The 17,746-nt window shown below is 38.1% G+C and overlaps 1 protein-coding gene across 1 annotated transcript; it reads right to left on the bottom strand.

The window, feature by feature from the left end:
* Positions 1-1,232: 1,232 nt before the first annotated feature.
* On the bottom strand, positions 1,233-12,132 carry TMX1 (thioredoxin related transmembrane protein 1). The gene is made up of 8 exons (XM_026670888.2): positions 11,930-12,132; positions 10,708-10,823; positions 9,046-9,091; positions 7,883-8,011; positions 6,342-6,387; positions 6,074-6,175; positions 5,916-5,985; positions 1,233-4,333 (listed from the first exon to the last, which is right to left on the bottom strand). The coding sequence occupies exons 1-8, from the start codon at positions 12,115-12,117 to the stop codon at positions 4,173-4,175; spliced, it is 858 nt and encodes a 285-aa protein (XP_026526673.1). The 5' UTR covers positions 12,118-12,132; the 3' UTR covers positions 1,233-4,172.
* Positions 12,133-17,746: the final 5,614 nt, after the last annotated feature.

Genomic DNA, 17,746 nt, shown 5'->3' with positions numbered 1-17,746 from the left:
AGGAGAAACTTCTAAACAGCTGGGACAATTAAACAGTGGAACAGCTTGCCTCCAGAAATTGTGGGTGCTTCCTCACTAGAGGTTTTTTAGAGACAGGGCAGCCACTGTCTGGAATAGTATAGGATCTACTGCTTGATCAGGGGGCTGGACTAGAAGACCTCCAGGGTCCCTTCCAGCTCTATTCTGATTCTGATTCACTCTAGAAATTTGAGGGGGGAAAAGAATATTGGGGAGGGTATGTGTTTACATGTTAATAAGGAATTTTAACTTTCTTCAAATAGACTTCATTAAAAAATGTTCCACTCATAGTGAAGAAGTTAAATTTCTAGGCAACTAGCCCAAATCTCAGTTTATCATGAATTCCTTCAAACAGGAAGCTAGCTTAGTTTAAATGCAAGCAATGTATAGAATCTAGTCTGTGAAGCAACTCTTGAACCAAATAGAAACTAATCATAATACATAAATGTATATACAGTATGCGTCTATATATACTAAGTGTATGTGGTTTTATACACAGTTACATGGCAATTCACTAACAGTAACATTTCATAATCAGGAATTTAAAAAAAATAAACGGAGGAAAGTTTGAAATAAAGGGGGCCAAGTCAGTGCAAAAAACTCTGCATTGTATAATAGTGTAAGTGTATATAATCAATATGACAAATTGAACCCAGAACATAAACTGCAAATGAGGAATTGTATAATTACTGACATGATTAATAAGGCATGCATCACTTTGAAAATAATTTAGCAAATATGCAGTGCATAGTTTTCTTCTGCAGCTGCAATATAATCTTGGGGAAAAAATGCAACTGCTTTCAAGGGTTGCATAATAAACATAACTGGGGATGGGGGAGTTTGTGGAAAGGCACCAAGAAATTTTCTAACTGAAGAAAGAGTTGAATCTTGGTTTTCCACATTTTCTCATGAGGTTTCAGCTAGCAAGTAATCTGAAAAAGACAAATAGACAACCTACATGCATTGCATGCCTTTCAATTATTTTTGACATCTGCACTGAAATGGGTTTTTTTTTAAATTCTATTAAAAAAAACCTTATAATAATCAACTATTTGACCGTTACGGAATTAGTTCAATCTTCATATTATTCCTCAAGAGATGCTTTAAACCTTTCCACCGATAATTGTGTCAAAGGAAAAGTTGGTACTACATTTAACTATCCGACTGAGAATACTAAAAGTGACCCTTAAGGAACAAGTCAAGCTACAAATAAATAAAATTCCAGACATGGAGATAACTTTATTACTTGGAAATGTTTCCTTCAGGGGACAAAAAACACTTACCAACTATAATAAACACATCAGCTTAACAGCTGAATACTGAACATGCTTTACATCCTTGGAGAATTAAACTGGCTTATTCAAAGACGAAACAGAGGAAGAATAATTCCTTCAGCACAGCATAGTCCTCAAGCGTGACCCCACCTCACCCTTTCTCTCCTGCATATCTGAATTTGTTTTAAAGGTTATTTAACTTCCAGCCCACAAATGCTGAAAAAGCTGTAAGAAAGGACTTTTTGACTTTAGATTGCTTACGTAGTACCTGCTTTGTAAACAGACAACTTTTCGCAAAAGGACAGCGCAACAAGGAACAGGTACACTTAGAACTTTATCTCCCCCTCCATTGTGTGACAACTTATTCTGCCTGAAGGCTTCTTTCAGTGGAGGTTGTGTTGACCAGAGAGAGACTGTTGAGAGAGAAACTCAACAATCAAATCCAGATGTTTGCCTGCAGGGAGAAGTATCTCCATTTCAAGAAACCTAAACTAGCTTCAGATTCAACAGAGCTCTTAGGGGCAATAGCAGCAGATGAGCTAGCAGAAAGTCCCGGAGGTTAGTAGCAATTTCCCATAGACTGGACTGCACAGAATGAAGCCAGACTGCTTTCAAGGACACCTACTGATTCTCCATACAGATCACGTTAAAGCAAATATGCATTAATTTCAATGCTTCAGTATGGAAGTCCCAGTTGTCAGTATGTAGCCATTGTTGAAACAAGAACAGGTGCCTGAGAAGCTTGTTCCAATCAGTTAATACAGTCCTGGTTAAATGTAAGACAACTTGACCAACGGAACAATCTCTTTGCATATCCTTGTCTCGGCGCTGAACAGCAATAGCACTTAAGACTTATACACCGCTTCACAGTGCTTTACAGCCCTCTTAAGCGGTTTACAGAGTCAGCCTATTGCCCCCAACAATCTGGGTCCTCATTTTACCCACCTCGGAAGGATGGAAGGCTGAGTCAACCTTGAGATAGCCAGGATCGAACTGCTGGCAGTCGGCAGAATTAGCCTGCAATATTGCATTGCAACCACTGCGCCACCATGGGTCTTCAAAGACAAACAAGACCCTTTTCAAAACATTCATAAAAGTTCGTATCACAGCTGGGAGGGGTAGAGAGGAAGAAATATTAACTGAGTCAATTCTCTGTAGCAGAGGCAAACATACCTATATAGAGCCAAAGAACCTGATTCCCAATGGCTGGAAGACCTTTTAAGGAAACAGGAAAACCACGAACAAGCAGGGGAGATGGCTGCTTACTGGCCACAGCATCTGACTTTTAACATCTTTGGAAGAAAACGTGATTTTTTTTCCCCCCATACAGAAAATGCAAATGGAAAAACAAGCAATGCTATGGTCTGTGAGTTCCCCATTACATACATCAAAACTTGGACAGGGTTCAGAAAAGAATGACAAGTAATTCCTAGTTTTTATGATAATATAAAGGAAGCTTTAAGAAGGGGAAGAGAGATATTTTATACAAAATTAAACTGCTCTAAGCCTATTTCATAAGCCAACTGCATTGTATTCTACTGATCAGCTAAGGGCGTACACTACTGTCTTTGCAAGGAAATATGTTTTTTCTAAAGCTTTTCAAACCTAAAAATATCTTGTTTTATTAAAACTTTTTTTTTAAAAAAAGCCTTGTGATTTGTCAACATAATAGGTGGTTAAGGCAGAGTCACCAGCTATGTCAAATGGCCACTGAGTCTTCCTCCTTGAGGATTAATTTTGATTAACCAAAAAAATTGTCAAAATGACTTTTTTGTGGTAAAAAAAGAAAGTATTGTCAGAAACCTTTCTGAGACTGTTGTGTCTTGGGAAATAGATCTAAAAGGAAACAGATGAAAAATGATAGCTGGCAGGATTTCTTGGCTTTATGGTATGCTGATGGAAACTGCTGCAAGAATCCACATGTCCTGAAATACTGATAAAAATGAGATTTTATTCAAAGATCTAAGCAAAAAGTTTCCCCCCAGGGAAAGAAATTGACAACTATGCTAGGAGCGGCATCTTCCTCTACAGGATTATCTAATAAACTTCTAAGTCTTAGTCTTTAAGCTATTAGGAATAAGATAACTAAACTAACTTTACATGATTACTTCTTTTTCCTGCCAATTAGTTGCGTATGAAGCTTGATGTGTCTAATCAAGCAACATTAGGGAACAGGATGGAGTTCAGGCTAGGCAAAAGGGATTCTTTGGCTCTTTCACTTTGGAAGAATAGTCTCTCAAATAACCACCTCACATAACAAGCAATTTAAAACAGGAAAAAAAAAACCTCTTTGCCATGGGATCCAAATTTTGTGGGAGAATTAGCTGCTGTTCAAAAATCTGGGCTTCAACTCTTCCTGGGTATTCAAAGTTAGCTAGAAGGGTTTTTTAAAAAATTATTATTAGAATGAAAAAAGGCTTTTTTTAATTTTACACTTGTAAAAGCAAGCCAGCTGTTAGAAGTAACCTCTTGAGTTGGGATCCAAAGAAGTAATAGAAGAAAGCATTTTTCCTCCTTATTTCTAGATGGAGGGAAAGGCTACATCGGAAGGGATCGTCCGGTTTTGGGCCCAATGTTTGTCCCGGCATTGCAGACTGGTAACTCATCGAAATTCTGGAATTCACTGTGTCATAGGCAAATTAACCCTTTGCACCTCCCGCACCTGTTCCAGAGGGACAGGTAAAGCATTTCCGTTACCACGCTTTAAACTTGTCCCACTGAAAGATTCAGAAACAATTTTTCACCATCTCAATATGATTCTGAGTCTTGCTTCTCTTGGGAGGCAGAAGAGGAGGGCTTTCCCACCTCTCCTGCCCACCTGCATATTTGAATATCAGGCATCCATCCAGGATCTCCAGAAGATGAGCTTGCTGGCAAGAGCTATGACTGCTCTGCTTCAGAAGCTGGTTTTGCGATGCGTTGTCTCACTGGATTGGGTGGAGGAACACATGGATCTCCGCGGTCCATTTCACCATCAAGATTGACTCCATCAAGTCCTTCACTTTTTTTTTTCAAATGCTGAGCAGATTCTACTGGCTTTCCTAAAAAGAGAAGAAAATTCAGCATTGCCATTTATCTCTTTAGATGGTAAAGAAGCAGGGTGAACAATCTGCATACATGGTATGAAACCGACTACTACTATCCGCTCTGGTCGAATATCTTTAACAGTATCTCCAGAGTTCCCAGAAATCATGCTGCCAATTTTAACAAAAAGGTTGGATTGCAATTATCATTAAATTCAACTAAGCAAATCTTATGTTAAGACTCTGGAAGGTAACAATCCAACTAAATCAGGAGCCCGAGTTTAGAAGCAATCATTTTAAAAAACAAAATTTGTGTGGGATTTTAGCTTCATTAATGCAAGTATTACATTCCAGTTCTGCAGAAGTCATGCAGCAAAAAGCAACTTGCAGAATACCTTGTGTTTTTAAAGCAGAGCTCAAACATTAATTTGGTTTTTAATTCATGCCTATGGAAATCTACTCAAAGGACATTTTCACTGATAAAAATGAATTGAAGACAATCAATTTTCATTCATTTTCCTCTGCAATTTTCTATAATCACTCTAGAACCAGAGAGTTGGGTGGCCCTGAAGTTATAAAGCAGACCAAAAAAGGGAAAAATACATGCTTCTGGCTCTAGAGAGACAGTTGCTGTAATAATTAAGTGACTCAAGCATAATTAGGCTTCAAATCTATCCTGAACTATGGATTGGGTGACTTTGGGCCAATCTCTTTTGCACCATTTAATTCCTGGAATTTGCTGCATAGATAAAATTAAGATTCCCAAGTATTGAATTCATGGAGGAAAAGAAGGATATAAGTCTAAGAAATAAACAAATTACTTCCCTTCAGTTCTGTCTGTGAACAAAGAAGCAATTCAGGATTCAAACCATTGCATGGATAAGATTCTGAAATGAATTTTATAAGGCTAGGTACTGTATGTCAATCCTACATAAAAGGGATGGGAAAGAACTGGTTGCTAAAGCCCTCTCATGATTTCTTGTAGGTGAAATTTACACTTGCTAAAATTTTGCTCTCCAGTTGGGTCCTGCCCAAGGGAATTTCACTACTTCTTCTGAATATGAAGAAGGAATACAAGCTTTAGGTCTCAGAACATCACTCTAAGTTGTACAACCTTGCTAGAACCAGAAAATAGTTAATTTTTATCAAACTTGGGGGAAACTATTCCCTCCTTATCTGCCGTTTATTAACGCATCTTCAGACAAAATGAGAAACCTTCTGCGTCTGTTGCTGAAATACGCAGTCAGACACAATAGCACTTCTATCTCCTTTTAAGAGAGCCTCCCTCCCTCTGTTCTTTCTGGTTTAGGAATAAGATCTAGGACAGAGCAGAGAGTACACTTGATCACTGAGTGGTGCTGTTGAAAGTGGGCAGGGCTAAGAGAAATACAGTTAAATGCCTTTATTTAATTAATGGGTAGTTTAGTCAGATTTTTACAGTAATTTTGGAAAAGCTTGGGTAACATATTAAGGCAGGAAAATAAAATGAAAGATAAAACCACACAAAGGCGATAATTTCAATACTGGCTCAATGCTTAAAGCTTCCTTTTCTTATCTTAATCTGAGAAGAAATGCACCTGGCATGCAGCAATATACTTACTTTGATGAGGATGCTGGTATGGCCTTTGCTTTTTAGAGGGACACACACAATCAGCCAGAAACACCATGATCTGAAAAGAAAACCAACGTTCTTCAGTACTGCATTCAAGCTTTATCTTCTCCTTTTAATTCTGAGTGCAAAGAGACATGTTTACTTACGAGGCCTAGCAGCAACCCCGAAAACAAAGTTACAAATGCAAAAATTGCATAGGATCCCCAGTTTGGAATACCAAGGTTTTCTGTGAAATAAGTGTGACATTGCTGAAAGGGAAAAAAAAACACAAATTTGAGAATTAGCTGGACAGCAACTCTGTAAGCTGCCTGGAATCACCATGAGTGAAGTTGGGCAGCCACAGATATTATTTATATAATAAATAAACTCAAGCCTAATCTCCCTTCTGACTTAAGAGGAATATGTGGTACGTACCCTAATCCACATGGAAAGCTGAAATAAGGCAGACATGCTGCTCATCCTGCAAAGAAACACATGAGAAAAAAAGGGGGGTAATTCTACAGTCAAAGAGGCAAAAAAATAAAATCTACAATTAAAGAACTTTCAGTGGATTTCAGTGATTTAAGCAGCCCGTTTGCTCATGCAATTTCCATCTGACTGCAATGGAATCAATTCCCATGTTCAACTATAAAGGAGACCCAATTGTAAATGATTCCTATTGGAAGAAAAAGTGGGAGACATCTAAAGAAATCAGTGCAGAAGCAGAGTTTTCTGCGATGCTCAAAAGAAGAAGAAAAAAGGACCTTCACAGCAAAAGTATGAAGAAGGCAATAATCAAAGGGGAAAATATGGTAATTACACAATGAGCTTGAAACATGCAAAAGTTTCCAAAAATAACAACTTAAGGGGTTTAGGGGCATGTTAGAAAAAATAGATTCTGTTATGAAGAGAAAGGGATGAATTAGGCAACAGGTAAAAGAGAGAAGGTAGACTATCTTAATTAAGATTTTAGTGTCCCCCCCCCCCCAAGGGAAACAAAGCCTTTGCTGGCCATCATTGTGCTACTAGTGAAATGAAGGAGAAGCAACTCAGATATACAAGAAGAAACATTTAAATGAACTCAAATCTCCAAGGCCAGAGAAATTATGTTCTTGGCATTCAAAGAACTGGCAAAGATATTTACAGAGTTCCTGGAAAAATGGTGAGATCCCATTCCAAAAGACTGCTGGAGTGCATATCTTCAAACAAGGAGGGAAAGACAACTGAGGAAATTAAAGATCTATCTGTTTGATGTTTTACTGGACAGGATCCTCAAACTATTAAACAGCGTATTTGATAGCTGTGGATACGAATGTGACAATTAATAAGCGACAGTATGGGTTGGACACAAAACCAGTTGCTTTTATTGACAGAATTACTTACTTTTAATGCATTGGGGACACAGCTTGTACATAGTGTACTCTAACCTTAGCAAAGCATTTAGATGTCATCCTTTCTTTTCAAACTTAAATACACCCAACTCAAAGGATTTCTAGTCCTCTGGCCAAATTCACTGACTTTCTTTCTTTGAGCCTATTTTATTTTTTTTAAGTGAGGTGCTCACAACTGGGCCCAGTACATGAGGTGGTAATGGAGCGGTGCAAAATAAAATGGAACGACTGGCTATGACCTATTTTGTTACCCTAAGCTTCTTAAAGGAAAAGAATGAAAATATAAAATAAATGAACTCAATCGAGATCATAACTGTTTTCAAAAATCATTAGTTTAGATCTTAACTTGATATCAGCTTCATAGTGAGAGAGAGAGAGAGAGAGAGAGAGAGAGAGAGAGAGATAATGAAAATGAGAGAGACAGACAGACAGGATTAAAATTTCCCAGGTAGCTTGCCTAAATCAGTGCTGATGACTACAGTGATGATCTGTAAATTAACTGGATTCATCTAAAGTCAGAATTCAAGCGTTGACATTTATTTGCCAAGCCTATTAGAGAGCAGAAAGATTTCTGCTGATACTTACAGAAATGAAGATGGCCCAAGCCATGAAGAAATAGGCTCAACAGACTTCCATTCTCGCTCACTGATGAAATTGATGAAGTCACTTTTGGTTCGGGGACCTTGGTACCGTCTAAATTCTCCATCTTTACAACTGTCCAAAATAAGAGCCATGTCAAGCACTTAAAATTCTTACAATCTCAACTTTTTGCTTTTACATGTTAATATATAACTAGCCATTTCTATAATGCCAAACCTTTCCAATCAACAAAACCAAAGTTTCATTTTTTTCTTCACAAGCACAAATTCCAGAAATGATATCCACATAAAAACATATTTTCCTCTTTAAATAAAGTATTCAATTTAACCATTAAAAAAATTCTCACAATGTCTCACCTAGCAACACTGTAGACAAGATCACCTAATGAATTTATTTTATTTATTTAACATCCTGTCTTTTTTACTTTTATAAACAATTTAAAGTGACAAGCATCTAATATTCCTTCCTTCTCCTATTTTCTCCAAAACAACAACCGTGTGAAGTGGGTTGGACTGAGGGAGTGACTGGTCCAAAATCACCCAGCTGACTTCCATGGCTACAAATCCTGGTCTCACAGTTTCTAGCTTGGCATCTGAATCACTACACCAAACTGGCTCAATTACCATGGGTTATATTTCCATCAACAACCCCGATCTTTTTAAGGATAAGACTGTATTAAAACAAGCTAACTAACTGATTTCAAATGTTTAAATGAGATATTGTGATTTAATCTCAGCTGGTTAAGGGACAAAAACTTAGGTGAAATTATAAATTTATTCTCACTTCTGCAAGAGGCCTTTATAAAGTAAGATAAACCATAGTTCTTTCCTTTCTTTTTTTCTTTCTCTCTCTCTCCTTCTTAGCCACCCATCTCTCTCCACAATATCTCCTTCCTTTACTGCTAACAGGAAAAGCTAATTATGTAACAATCTACTGTATTTCTAGATTAATGACAAAATGGAACTTAACTGATATAACTTTAAAGTTTCATTCCCTTAATGATTTTAAATTCCAGGTCTTTTATCATTTTCCAAACAGCTACTTTCATTGAATTAAATCTACTACAATAGAAAAAATATTTTCCTATTTTGCTTTTGAGGGAAAAACCACTGGAGTTACAGCAACTCAATCAGTTTTAAGGTACTTACTGGTAAATGGTGGGAAGTGCTGTTATGACAAACCTTCCACTTAGTCCTATATAAAGATCCAAAGAGAAAATGAGGAGTTCATTATGGTAGATGTATTTCAAGGTAACCAGTCACAAATACATTAACTTTGCTCAAGTTAAGTTTCCTCATTTTAATTATGCATACAATTGCAGGTGACTTAAAGAGACAAAGTTATAAGTAACATTACTGAAGACTACACTACTCCATCCCATCCCCAGCATCCTACAAACAATATATTACCAACAGCAATACCCAGAACTCGATCAGTAAAAACCATCTGTTTCGTATATATTATATTGTTTTTATGAAAAATTCAACAGGCAGACAAAAATGGAACTGATCAGAACTTTTCAGGTGATGAAATTAATATTTCACTTTTCAAACATGTTATCAGCCATTATCCCAATCAGTTTCTAACAAGCTATTGAAGTGCTATATTCTGTTACCAAGCTAGTACATTGTTCAATTTTCCCAGCTCATATCTTGCTATTTTCAAATTTGTAACAATAGCAGTACGCATGTTTCAGCAAACCAGCAGTTGTCATTGTTTCTATATCACAACAAAAATTGGGAGTTCCTAGTTCCATGTAATTTGCTCTAGGCTACATAGTTCATGAGAGGAATAATTTTGAATGCAAAATTTTCCACGTACAACCCTTGCTATATCTCATTAAAGGAATTTTCCTCCAAAAATCTTTCATCAGTTTGTCAACTAAGCAGAAGGCTCAGAGGGATAAAGGGGAGAATTTATAATCCTATTTTATCTATCCTCAGTCCAGGCATGCTAGTCGTCCAATCTGACTCCTGAAAGAGTTTTCAACATTAATTTACTTCTCACTAAGAAATTCCCAAAAAGTTTCCAAAGAATTATCAGGATCCTCAGAACACAGCTTGAAGCCATCTGATGGAAAAAGCCTGAGGCTACATACACACTACATCATGAATACACTGAATGTAAGTTGCCTACAGTTGGCATCAGGAAAGATGGGCAGCATATACAGGTAAAGGCAAAGGTATAAATAAATAAATAAATAAAAGTGCTGAAGGCACATTTCAGGTTGGAGACAAGCCTTGCAACTATTATTATAATTAGCATATGGCATTGTTACATTAACTAGGAGAGTACAATTTGTAATGCAACAATGCCATATAATTATAATAATGATCATGATAATAATAGTTGCAGGGTTTGTCTATTTACCCGCTCTATCAAGTACACAGGCTTGCACACTTCCTATGGTGCATCTCAGGAGGATGAGTTGGCTTCACACCAGAAAGATTGTGAAAGCTCTTCCTGCAGCAGCATCTGATTCCCCCTCCCTTCTCTGGAGTTGCTTCACAAAGGGGCCTCGCAACCTGGAAGGCTCAAAGCTAGCAGAAATCTGCCTGCCTGCAATGACTGCCTCAACTCCTCTCCCCATCAAATGTTTTGAACTGCAAGGTGGGCAGAAGCGGAGGCAACTGATGGGAGTTTATCCCGCCACGCAGTGGTAGAGCTTGAACCAATGGAGCAGAGACCATCTCCAACATGATTAAGCCATACCCAGAACTCACTAGCCTATCTTGCAACTGTGTGTAACTTACTCTAAAGCAATGAAACATACTTTACGTTATTCAATTCACATCGGAAGAACAACTTACCTGGCTGCTCTGTTACATCCACTTTGGCAATGTTCACTTCAAGATCCTCGCTCCATTCGGCAAAGCTTTCCCATTCTGGCTGTAAATTCTGACAGGCAGGACACCAAGGAGCATAGCTGAAATTTTTAAAAAAACAAACCCATTTTATTCCCATAACTGAGAATAAAAACTACAGGCATCTTGGAGTGCATATTTGCTATATATTAATAGGATTTATGAAAACTGTAGTGCCAAACATCTATGATAGTAGAGCAGTACTGGTTACAGTATAATAAATATTTAAGATTAAAAGGGGCAAAATTTTAAGGGAATAATCTTATGGCATAGTGGGAGGGGGCCAAGAAGCACATATGATGGTGCTGATGGGAGACAGGGACTCCTGTTCTTAATTGCCTAGACTGGATGCACAAGTCAGTACATTGGCAATGGCTGAGCTGAGGGAGAAAATGTGATATACTGCACTGAACAAAGGGGAGATGACTAATGGGATATACTGCACTAAACAAAGCATGGAGAAAATGGGGCATATAGGCACACCAAGAGACTGTGACTTGCACACCAGTCTTGACCTACTCATTTTTTTTGTTTCATTCAAAAGTTGGAACTATGTGCTTCTGCTTTCACTTCTGTAAAACAGTGGCTGGTTTGAAACAGCAGAGTCCCTCCCATTGAGACATACTGGCTTGTACTGGGTAGAAACTCCCCTCCCCCAAAGAATTACCCAATCGAAGAGCTGAGGAAGCTTCTTGGATGAGAAGCAAAACGCCTTCAAAGAAAAACCAGGAAGTTAGTTGCCTCTTGAAAAAGCACTTTATGGATTACCAAATCAAGGATGCAAAATTCCCTTTGGCCCATGTCCTTCAACCTTGGTTACTTTTAAGATGCATGGACTCTGTTCCCAGAATTCCCCAAGCAACATGCAAGCTGGCCGGGAATTCTGAGTGTGAAGGGTCAATATATCCTAAAATAACTAATATTGACAAACGCTGCTCTCAATCATTACATCCCTAAGGAAGAGATAGAAGGGTCAGGGCATCCACTGTTCTCCTGATTGGCGAATGAAACGGGGCGGAGGAGACTAATCGAAAGGTGGAGCAGAGTTAGCAATGAGCAGATACAGAATTCTCCTTTCTAGATGGCTGGACTAGATGGCCTTTGGGGGTCCCCTCTCCATCCTACGATTCCCCGGGCACTTCAGGGAAAATAGCGGCCCTTGACTTACAATTCCACCATCCATTCGCCCTGCAGCAGTTCTTGCCACGCTCCGTCAGTCAGTACTTTGACTCGATTCTTGCCGGCCAACGAGGGTCCTGGCACTGTAAGCAGCAGCAGCATCAGCAGCATCGAGGCGAGCGCTACCCAAGCAGACCTCGCTGAGGAAGCACGGAAAGGAATAACAGCTGCCATCATCTCGGACTACTTCCGCCTTGGCAGGGCGCCAGGAAATCAATCAGAAAGGATGCCGGGAAAAGAGGCGACTCATCCCTGGGAAAGAGACCAGGGCGTGCGCTCGCGGGCGTTTCCTCGCTTCCGCTGCCCGTGGTTACGGGGTGGGGGGGTTCCTTTCCTCCCCGTCCTTGATTGATTTGGAGAACAGCGAACCAATCAACGACTCGCCTCTATCCTTTCGCCCCGCCCTCCGCCCCTCCCTTCTGCTTCCCCAGCTTTGGAGCGGTTTTCGTGATAGTTTCGGTGTCGCTCGTTCGCCGACTTTTCAAGGCGACGGAACTCCAGCTCCAGACGGATTAAAATGAATCGAGAGATGCTATGACCAGCTGTTTTTTTTTCTTTTCTTTTCAAAGGAATAATAAAAACACGACATGTTTTAGAAATAATATTTCCCGCGTTGTTGTGTTTACTTCTTCAAAGAATAGGGCACTTTTGCTTAGTTTATTTAGTTTAGTTTGTTAAGCATGTATGAGAAAACAAGTATGAACATAACATATAAACATATAAGTGTAAACTGGTATAAGAATATACATAATAAACGTGTACGAATAAATGGGAACAGTAGGACAGGGACGCTGGTGCGCTTATGCACGACCCCTTACAGAGCTCTTAGGAATGGGTGAGGTCCACTGTAGGCAGTTTAAGGTTAAAGTTTTGGGGGTTTGAAGATGTATGGCTAGTTATGTTATATATATGTGTGTGTGTGTATGTATATGTATTATATATGTATACCTACCTATACGTATATGTATATATATATATACACATATACATATATAATATACATATATATATCTTTTCTTTTTTCCTTTTATGTACACAAGCATTTGTACCAAGACAAATTCCTTGTGTGTCCAATCACACTTGGCCAATAAAGAATTATATTCTATTCCAGTGAAAATGGGGTGATTTCAGAACCTTTTCAGAACAAACTCCTTTTCCAAATTCCAAATTCCTTTTCCTAAGTGTAAGTGGGACCTTAAGTTATCCTTGCTTAGTGATTGCCTCCTACATGGGAGGGTTTGCAGTTATGACAGTGACAAAAAGGTAATTTTGGAACTACTACTGGCATTTATTACCTTCACAGGTACATAAAACTGTGTTGCTGATAATGTCAGCTGGTGTTCCATTCAAAATCCAAGAAAGACTTAGACTCCATTAATCAGAGAAAAGATATCTTTTACTCTTACTGGAAAAGATAGCAACAAAAGAATTCTGAATCTGAGAAAATGGGCGCTTAAATCACATATACAAAGTAATGACAACGTTCCCACCCCCAATAGTTCAATTGGCTCATCCAATTAAAAGTTGTGTATATCATCATGTGGGTATCTCCAGGTGGTGATGAGGCCTCTGTCCGTTGACCTTGACATATTTTGATAAAGAGTTGCAGCTGCGCATAGGATAGAAACCTAAGCAAGAATCTACCCCCCCAGCTTATACAGTTCTGGTTTGTAACAACTCCAGCTCACTTCCCATAACTATTCCCCCCTCCCCCCCCCATTACTTATGACAGCCAAAAGATGCAAAGCAAAGGGAGAAAATCTTGAAGGCTGACATAATTCCGGATGTGGTTGCAACATGAAGACTATGTGTAAAGGTGTAATCTAAGAAATTAATTTGAATGAGACAGTTAATTGGGCACTCCACCCAAAATATCTAAATAATGTTCATCTTCAGAGACTGAGTTTGTTATGGTAGGTAGTAGAGTTTATCAGAGTAATATATACCTAGTCCACAGCTTACAAGTTTAGTGACCATTCAAAGTTACAATGGCACTGAAAAATGTGACAATAATTTTTCACATGACCATTGCAGCATTCCCACAGTTGTGTGATCAAAATTCAGATGCTTGACAACTGGCATGTATTTATGAATTTTGCAGTGTCCTGTGGGACCTTCTGAGAAGCAGTCAATGGGAAAGCCAGATTCACTTAACAATTGTGTTATTAACAACTGCAATGATTCACTTGACAACTCTGGCAAGAAAGTGGTAAATTGGGACAAAATTTACTTAACTATCTTGCTTAGCAACAGAAATTTTGGGCTCAATTGTGGAGGACTAGCTCTAAAAGTGAAGGACTACATCTAGTACAAAATGAAAGCTGGCTTTTGCCCAGAAGGTTTGCTGTTCTGGGATGTATTTTTGTGTATCTAAAAATTCTTTTTCTAGAAATTCTTTTTTGTTCCTGCTGAGATAAATTATTCACCCAAATTTTTGTAAGTCAAATATTTAATATCCTATTTTCTATCCAATTATATCTTGTTTTAATTTTTTTGAATAATGTTTTTTCTCTCTTTTAAGGAGTATGTGCTTCATTTACATTCCATATTAAGCATAACGAGGCCAAAAATTTAGAAAAGTCAATATCTATAATAACTAATTCAGGACCATCCCTTTCACTTTCCAATTGCACTTGTAAAGGTTTTTGTGTATACTCATCCTATCACGCCCATTTGTATTGTCTCCAGTGTTTTGAATGTTTTTAAATGTTCCCTTGCTTTCTTGCACAGAATTCAGTTAAAACCTATGTTGTTTGAAAATAAAAAAAAAATTCTTCCAGTTTGTTCCATCAAAATGCATTGTTTTTCTGATTGTCTATCTGTCAGAAAGAAGCAGTGTTTTGTTTAATGCAGTATTTTAATCGAATGTCTTTAAGAACAAATGCATCTGTATTATTAATCTTCAATCTTGCATTAAAATGCTTCTACAAAACTTAGTCTCTTGTCTTCTTCCTAACAAAATGGAGCAGGACAACCCTTCCTAATTTTGCAAATTCTATGAACTTTGCCATTTTTTGCCTCTGCATCCTCTTCATCTTTTCATCTCTCCATTAATAACTTTTGTCTTGCTTTTCAAAAATTATTTATCATTTGTTTTACATGTCTGGTCACTCCTCTCTTCAAAAGCTCCTCATGATTCAGAAGTCATTTTATGTAAATCCTCAAACATTTTCTCAAGTAATTCTGGTGTAATTCCTTTCTGAAAGTTGCGCTAACAATCCCCATTCTCCTGTTTTTCCTGCTCATCTGATGATTGTCATTCTAATTTTGCAATCCAGAAAGGAAAGTGTCTCAGTTACAAGAGGGAAAGTAAAATGCAGGCTCCTCCCTGACCTCCTTTTTTTCCCTGCAACTTTGATTCATTCATCTAAAATGGCACTCCATAGTTGCAGTCACTATCACAATCTGGTTCACATTATCTTTGTCCTGTAAAATGTACCAATTGTCTGTTCTTAATGTTAAACAAATAATGGGCTCATGAAAGTCAGATCTGTTCTTTTTTTGTTTAATTTCAATATTTTAAAAAAAACACTTTCACCAAATTTAATATTTCAAAATTACTGTCCCATTTATCCATTTTTAACTTCTGACATCTAATTCCTGTTAAACTTATTGCTGAAAATTGTAAATCCTTTATATCCTTTCCCCTTCTTCCATACTTCTTTATCCAAAAAGAATGTTGAGTTATTGGTAATGAAATATGTAGAACTTTAGAACAGAACTATATAGAATATATAAAGATATATTATCATATTATAATTATGGAATGGATTTAGGTTGATAATATGAATTACTATAAGATAAATCAATTTAAAAATATGGAATATCTCGCATATGAATGAATAATAGTATAGTCAAATGATTGAGTAACAATGATAATAATGTACTTAGGAATATTTGATTGATAATATGAGAATATATACAAGTAATTGTAAGTGAGGACTATGGAGTGGATGCACAAAACAATTTGTAACCAACCGACACACTGTATGTGCGTAAGTGGAAGATGGCTTGATGTTTTTATGTTGTGTTTATGTATATATGTCTAAAAAAAAAAAACTGTTAAAAAAAAGAATGTTGAGTTATTAACTGGTTTTCTTTTAACCTGCCTCTTTAATTGTAAATTGATTACATGCAACTGTGATTATAAAAGTGATACTTTGCAGATCCTATGTCCATTACAGGCTGCTTTATGGCTGTGAGCTTGATTGAACTCTCAATCCCCCCAGTAAAAATGTATTTACTAAATAATATTTCAAGTTTATCTGTCGTATTTCAAGATGAAGATAATCAAGTTAGATATTTAAAAAATTACAATCAAATTTTTTTTTGCCTTCATAAATTTATTTAGTAAACAGTGCACATTCAAATGAAATACTGTAGCAATAACAACAGAACATGACCACATTTAGCAAACAAAGGAGAAAATTATCTGGTGGCTTCCTACTCAACTACCATCTTTGTAAAGAAAGATGGCAGAGAAAGACCATGAAACTCCACTGGTAGGAGAATGCAACATAAAACAACACTGCCTGTCTCCTAACATCCACAATAAATCCCTCTGTGCAAGTTAGAATCTTACCAAAAGCTACTGTGCATGAAGGTTTAGAATTGGGTGACAGAAGTAAAAACACAGAATAGCATGTAAGGCAAAGAAACGGAATTCTTTCTCAGTTCTTTTATGAATGAAAGGAGATTTAAGGCAAGTAGGAGAGTGAGCTCATATTCTGTCATAGAATGGAAGGAGTTAACAAATGAACCTTGGTAGATGGGATAGAAGAAAAAATAGAGAAGAAAAAATAGAAATAGAGAGAAGACTGCCTAAGTTTGCCACATAACAAAAGTATTTAACCACTGCGGGGTTCCAATCTTACATTCTAGCTCAGGGGACACCAACCTTTTGGACCTCAGGGACCACCACACTCATAATTTTAAATCCTGCGGACCACTAATATGAATTTTGACCAACGGTGGCTTGCTGATGTTGGTGGGAAGGGAGGGAGGGAGGGAGGGAGGGAGAGAGAGAGATCTAACCTCTCTCTCTCTCTCTCTCTCACACACACACACCCTCCAAGGAAGCCACATTCCTAGCCTGCTTTTGAGCTCCATTCTGGGGGGGTGAGAGAGAGACAGAGACAGAGACACTGACTGACTTTTGGCTTCATGCAAGGAAAGCAGCAGAAGTCTTCCTTTCTCTCCCCTAAACTCCACCAGAAATGAGTCTTTGCCGGTGCAGCCTCCTGCAGCAGGATGCCTTGCAGAGTTTCTGGCAGAGTTTGGGGGAGAGAAAGAAACTTTTGCTGCTTTCCTTGCGTGCAGCCAAAAGCAGAAGAGGAAAGAAGCAGCCTGGTGGCCAGGCCAGGCCAGGCGTGCGGGGTGAGTGGGGCAAGTTCCCTCCCCTCTGCCCTTTTCCTACTCCCTTCACTACGTGTTGTTTGCAGTGCAAGCGATGCAAGCCTTGTGTTCCCATGGGCCATGAGGGAGGCACAGCCTTGTGTTCCCACGCAGCCTGGATTGCTTTGGGGGGACCACCAAAATTTTCTCGTAGACCACCCATGGGCTGTGGCCCACCAGTTGGTGACCACTGCTCTAGCTGACATATCTCCAGGAACCCTTTTATACCATTTAATATTTCTTGACTGAAGAAAAGACCCAGCCAAGTTGCCAACTTCTTTATCTCTCATAAATATTCATTTATCATGAATGGAAAGATATAGTAATGAGAAGAAAAATTCTTTTATAACAACAGATGCTGGCACTGGAAACGGTGTCTGGTTCTGGAGTTGTGCTTTCAATCAAGATTACA

This window comes from Notechis scutatus, chromosome 1 (genome assembly GCF_049901735.1).
Source record: "Notechis scutatus isolate UNSWTSFEM ecotype Mainland chromosome 1, rNotScu1.2, whole genome shotgun sequence".
NCBI lineage: Eukaryota > Metazoa > Chordata > Lepidosauria > Squamata > Elapidae > Notechis > Notechis scutatus.
This window is presented reverse-complemented; position numbering and strand designations above follow the sequence as displayed.